Source organism: Aspergillus bombycis (assembly GCF_001792695.1).
Source record: "Aspergillus bombycis strain NRRL26010 chromosome Unknown contig00117, whole genome shotgun sequence".
In the NCBI taxonomy this organism is placed as follows: domain Eukaryota; kingdom Fungi; phylum Ascomycota; class Eurotiomycetes; order Eurotiales; family Aspergillaceae; genus Aspergillus; species Aspergillus bombycis.
This window is the reverse complement of record NW_019170119.1, coordinates 1-5,857: the sequence shown is the minus strand read 5'-3', so window position 1 is coordinate 5,857 and position 5,857 is coordinate 1. Positions and strand designations below refer to the sequence as shown.

The 5,857-nt window shown below is 49.1% G+C and overlaps 2 protein-coding genes across 2 annotated transcripts; one reads left to right on the top strand and one right to left on the bottom strand.

The window, feature by feature from the left end:
- Positions 1–288: 288 nt before the first annotated feature.
- On the top strand, positions 289–1,777 carry ABOM_010106 (CDC73 C-terminal domain-containing protein; the record flags this gene model as incomplete). The annotated part of the gene is made up of 2 exons (XM_022537234.1): positions 289–969; positions 1,046–1,777. The coding sequence occupies 2 exons, from the start codon at positions 289–291 to the stop codon at positions 1,775–1,777; spliced, it is 1,413 nt and encodes a 470-aa protein (XP_022384940.1).
- Positions 1,778–3,321: 1,544 nt separating this feature from the next.
- On the bottom strand, positions 3,322–5,744 carry flbA (developmental regulator FlbA; the record flags this gene model as incomplete). Its single annotated transcript, XM_022537233.1, has 4 exons — positions 3,322–3,468; positions 3,526–3,713; positions 3,770–4,898; positions 5,046–5,744. The coding sequence occupies 4 exons, from the start codon at positions 5,742–5,744 to the stop codon at positions 3,322–3,324; spliced, it is 2,163 nt and encodes a 720-aa protein (XP_022384941.1).
- Between the last annotated feature and the right edge of the window lie 113 nt (positions 5,745–5,857).

Genomic DNA, 5,857 nt, shown 5'->3' with positions numbered 1-5,857 from the left:
ATGTGGCGTTACCTGAGCGTCTGTTGTCATTCATAAAGGCGTCTAGATATAGATGTCTACTAAGTGTTCGAGTGCTGTTGCTGGAAGTAAGTGTGATCAAATGAATACATACAACTCGAGAAGCGCGGGTCACGTGCGGTCTCCATTTCTTGCGGATTGATGGGCCATCATCAACACTGCCCACTTCCGCAAGCTCAGTCAACGTCCTCATTCTCACACAGGCTTGACTCTTTTCTAAAGGATCGTTTGGCGTGGTGGTAGTAGTATACTTGCGAATTAGCCACCATAATGGAAAGCGATCCCTCCCTCCAAGATCCCCTTCTTTCCCTTCGCCGCGCTATTGCGGCCGGCAGTCTTCCCACGCCGATGACTTCCTCCGACCCCTCAGATCAAAATGCTACCGACAACTTAGCTAAAGCCACATACCTCTTCTTTCAGAATCCGTCGCCACAAACCATCCCATTGAATGCATCAACGCGTTTCTTTTCAACCGCCTCCGACTCCGCTGTCGACCTCCGGAGTATCTTCTTCGCTTGGCAAAAGAAAGATGTCGCGATTCCGGATTACATTGCCTCAGCACAGGAATTGAATGAGTCGCTAAAGCAGAAGGAACGCAAGGAAGGAGAGGAGGAAGAGCAAGTGCAAAACTTGGTTTTCGTCGAGCGCCTAGACCTTATCACCTGGCTCGAAGGCGCCTCCGATGAGAGTGAATATATCAAACCCTTAGAGGGTGCAGCCGCTGCTGCTGCCTCCGCGGTGGATCAGGCTCAAGCCTCAGCTAATATTGCTTCCGGTGCTGCTGGGGGTGTTTCTGCAGTCCCAAGCGGCGCGCCTGGTACCACCGCGCCCTCCGGGGGTGCTCAGCAAGGAAAGACCGCAAAGGTTGTTGATCCTAGGTTACAGGAAATCTACAACGGTGAACGGAAGATGGGTGATCGGAATAGTGTTCTACGGGGAATCAAACCAACTGTAGGTTGAGTCTGGAGGTGCAAGGATACCTCCGTAGCACCGATCACCAAGCAGCCACTAATAACCTCTCATTTAGGATTTCTCTCATGTTCGCAAAACGGCCGAGACATTTCTTGGTCGTAACCGCTCACGAACGGGTCAATACCCCCCGGGCGCAAAGCCAGGAAGCAAGCCGCAGTCTCTCATACCGGCGCCGTCTGCTGGCCTTCCTCAACCCCGGAAGGGCAGCTCCAAAACTCAGGATCCGATTATTCTACTTTCACCCTCGGCTTCGTCTCTCATCCGCATGTCAAATGTACGCTCGTTCCTCCAAGACGGTGTCTTTGTACCTCCCGACCACCCCACCCTCTCTATGCCCAGTTCCAACATTCTGTATATATCTCGCCCGCTACGCATTCTTTCGGACCCATCCAACACAACATCTCGTGCTGCCGGCTCCCAAACTGCAACCAGAAAACCAACTCGGTTCATCCTCGTCGACAGCACAGCCAATTTCAGACCAGACTACTGGAACCGACTCGTCGCTGTCTTCACAACCGGTCAAACCTGGCAATTTAAGTCCTACAAGTGGTCCTCTCCACCAGAACTTTTCAAGCACGCAAGCGGCATCCACGTCGGGTGGCGCGGCGAAGGGGTCCCGCGCGAAGTCCGCGGCTGGGGCCGTGGAGTCCAAAGCTTCTCCGTTGAACGGTGGGATGAAAAGGGCGGCGTTAACGGTGCAGGACGGTGGCGAGATCGCGAAGTAGTCGAGGGCATCTGGACTGCGATTGAAGAGGGCATGAAACAAAGAGGTTGGGGCAACAAATGATCTCAGATTCGCCTCCCTATAAACCCAACGTCAACTCACTTCTTAAATAAATTCAACCCGCATCAAACACATCCATCCGGTTACTCCACCCCCATCCCGACTTTAGGTCAGATGGCCCGACCCCTATTCGCCCGAGGCTGGGTTGAATTAACCATAACTTCATCCCGTAAACACTGGATATATGAACCAACAGATGCTCTTGAGATATTTATCACAGATGCAATTTCAGAACAGCGCCACGGCCTTTGTCATCTCAACTCGCCCTTCCATGGTTCATATTCGCCGTCTTTATGCGTCACCAATTGGTCCGTCATGTTTCTATAGAATCCATTCCGGTCGTATTGTGTTCATTTTGTTCTTGGGCCTGGTTTCCTCCTTTCTTGGTAAAACGATGGACGAGTTAGTGTTGTTTATTATTATTATCTTGCTTCTTTTTGACCGTTGAATTCGTGGATGCAGGGAGGGCGTGCAGGAGTTTTTTAAGCTTTGTTATTTACCATCGTGATGATTTTAAATACCATACGCGGATGGTCTTGTCCCGCTAATTACATCTTGAACTTGATACGCTCATCGGGGCTGCGCACTTTGCTACATTCATCGATGGCTTTGTTTTGACACGTGGTTGCCATGTGGTCTTGGGGTCGCCCATTTTACCAAGATTGCACTACGTGTGATAGAAAATCAGATCATCAAGGTGTCGAACTCGTATATTTTTTTTTCTTTTCTCTACATATCTCGAGAGACGATCCATGTAGTAGCGGCATAAAGTAGGGGAATGACAAATGAAAAGCCATAATCGCTGAATCCTTGAAAATGCAATCAAGACGCAAAACAATGCTGAATGCCGAAGGTATGACAGCATATACATCAACTCTTGAACAAGGATAATGCAGGTCGAAGGAAGAAGAGGGAAATACTAGACAATATAGTAAAAGGGTAAGGGAAAATCGACAGATCTCTAAAAGGCCACACGTGTATGCCAAAAAGCCAAATCACAGGGTGAAAGTAAAAGAAGATAAAGAAACGCCTCTCTAATGCTGGAAAACTCTCGTGTCTCAGCCTTCCTCACCGATTTCTCCACGCGGGTCAGAAATCACAAATGAAAAGAAAAGCAAAACATGGAAAACCGAGTAGATATAAATATGGGAAGACCATCAATGTGGGTCATCTCTATCACATGATCCATAGAGATCGTAACATCTTTCATGGGTCGTGATAACTTTGATTACAAAGGAAAATCATGTCGCCGAAGTGGAACGGCTCAAAGGTGCATTGAGTGCCGGTGAAGAAAAGATAATGGTAGAACCGGAGGAGTGTTCGTGTCAATGTATGGTGGACTAGCGAGGGAGCCGCTGGAGCGGCGTTCGAAGTTCTGACATTGTCCGAGGGTCATGAACCGGAGTCATATACGTATGATCAAACTCTTCGGCTGTGGGACGCCAGGTTTAGGCCCTTCCCTACGTACTGTACCACCGCAGAGCAGGGTAGTTCGGCTCAAAATCGTAATTCCAAATCGACCGCGACGTACACGGTATAGTCTAGTGTCACGACCGAGCCGAGCGACTCATCGAGCGTTCCGGAACGTTGGTTGGGGTCGGTGAATAAGACCTTGTGGCGCCGATCAACTCGACATCATGCTCCTGGAGAACTTGAGAGTACTTAGGGTCGCGCAGAAACTTCGGGATTGAATCCTGTGAGAGGTTAGAGATCAAAACGCGGAACTCTTCGGGCGTTGGGAAGATACTCACACTTGACATCAACTTGAAAACAGAAGTCTGTGCCATCTCAAACAAATGCACAACTTCCTGGAGACTCTTGAACATTGATTCATCATCTCCTACAGCCTTAGTCATGCGACTGGCCAAGCTGTTGCGCAGTGCGTGGTCAATATTGAGCTCACAAGGAGAGCCGGGAGCCAGGAAGGCGTTGTAAAGGCCTTTTAAACAGTCAGGATGGGTTGCACTTGAAGTCAGACGATAACCGAGAACTTACCATATGCTGCAGCCAGAGTCTCACGAACAGAGTCAGACTTCTTAAATGTGCCAACCTTCTCCGCCTTGTGGTATGTTGCGGTAAACTCCGAAACGTCCAAGTAGAAGGACAAGTTCTCCTCGCACAAAGAATAGCGGAGAAATTCACGGAAAAGAAGTCTCAGGGCGGCATCATGAAGAATGTGGTTCAACCGAGCGTTGTTCGAGTCCTTTGGAATACCGCGGCTGTCGTAAGCCGTAGTATCACGAGCCTTGTCCCGAGCAATCCACCCACAAACCCGCTGGCCTCGTTCCGTGATGCCATAGATTGCATTCTTGGAGGGCTGAAACCCAACTATCGAGTTGTCTGGCAGAGGCATCAACTTATCCTCCTGCAACATTGTGATCATCCCATATTTGACGAACAGCTCGGCGATGAGGACAGTTTCTCGGCGTTCGATGGTAGTCGAACAGTCCATCAACCAATCCACCGCGGCTTTTCCAGTAAAGGTGTTGATAAGAATCTTGTCGTTAATTTTACGTTCCTTGGCCATCTTCACTCCAACCAGACCATTCGAATAATCGCTCAGTGAATCCGAGTCGGAGGTGGAAATACTGCTCTTGACATTGGGTCCATCTTGGCCAGCAAACCGGCGAAAGATGACCTCAATTGTGGCACGATCATGCGATAGTTTATCGGTCTCGGAGTCGCGCTCCAGGTTGACAAGTTGCATTGTATTACGAGGAGATTCCAGCACATCGATCACATGGCGTGCAGTGATACCATTCCTCTGGCAAAATCTCTGCAGGATATTAATTCCTTTAGGGGTAAGTTGATACAAGGCACCCTTCAATGGGAAGAATTGAGAAGCTTTGCCATCAACAGACTCAATGAACCTCGCGTCGACAAACCGTTGGCACACTGAGCGGGCCATTTCCTTGGCCATGGAAAAAGTGGTTGTCGTCGTGGTCGTAACAATTCGAGAAGGATCCTTAGGGTCTGGCATGCGGTTTGACTGGGAGAATTTGAGGGATCCAAGATTGTTGATTGCTTCTTCAGACGTAAATGAGTGGTCGTATCTTGTAAATCGTACGCGATGCGAATCCAGTTTCAAGCTGACCATCAATGTTGAGAACAGATCCATAAAATCCTGCAGAAGTCAGTGCGTTAACAATGATTCATACTCTGGCGCTTTGGCTTATTTTAATCATTTTCCCTTGAATTTGAAGATAAAATGAGGGGCAAAAAAAGTAATCGAATATTAGAATAAAATGAAAAGAATTTCGAAAAATCCTACCTTCGTAAAAGGACGATCATCTTCGGTCATACGCAATAGCCTTGAAGATGTTTGATGCATTTTTGACGGAATTACGGCTTGTGCCTGTTGCCCTACCAAAGATGGGACGTGTTGAAGGGTCTGGCGGCGCCTTTCGACTTGTTCGGCCACAGCCGGGGAAAACGGGTTGGCGGGCGACTCAATGGGTGTGTTACTCAATTGCTCACTGTTCGTGCTGCTGTCCGATAATGGTGGAGTCAGCGGCGAGGCTCCTGCGGCTTCACTGACGCTGACTTGGGAAGGCTTGCGCGAATGTTTTGACAAGCTTCCGGACGAGGCTGAAGAGCGTAGAGTGGCGTTGGGGGTACCTCCAATGGCCGAGAAATTGGCAAAAGCGTTTGAAGTCTTTTCACGGGCCAAGGCAGCGAAAGATCGGCGATTACGTCGCGAGATCGATCCAATTACAGATCCAGTGAAACTGGTAGTGCTGGTGAAAGTGGAAGTTCTGGTCGTGGGGGCAGCGACAGCAGCGGGGGTTGCGGAGGTGAGAATACAAGAGGCGGATGGGGGAGTAGAAGAAGAGAAGTCGTCCGGGGAGGATGAGACCGGGACAGGTATGGTAGAGAGAGAAGATTGGGTAGGAAGACGGTGATGAGAATGACGAAGATGTGAAGAGGGAGGAGATCCTTGGTCGAGGGGAATGGAAGATATGGTTGGCATTGAATAGTGCGAACCAGATAAGTGGGAGTAAGAGGGGGGAGGGTTTGTATGTATGTAAGTGTGTATGTATGTAAGAAAAAAATTGGTGAAGAAAGGGAGGAACCGTAAAAAAA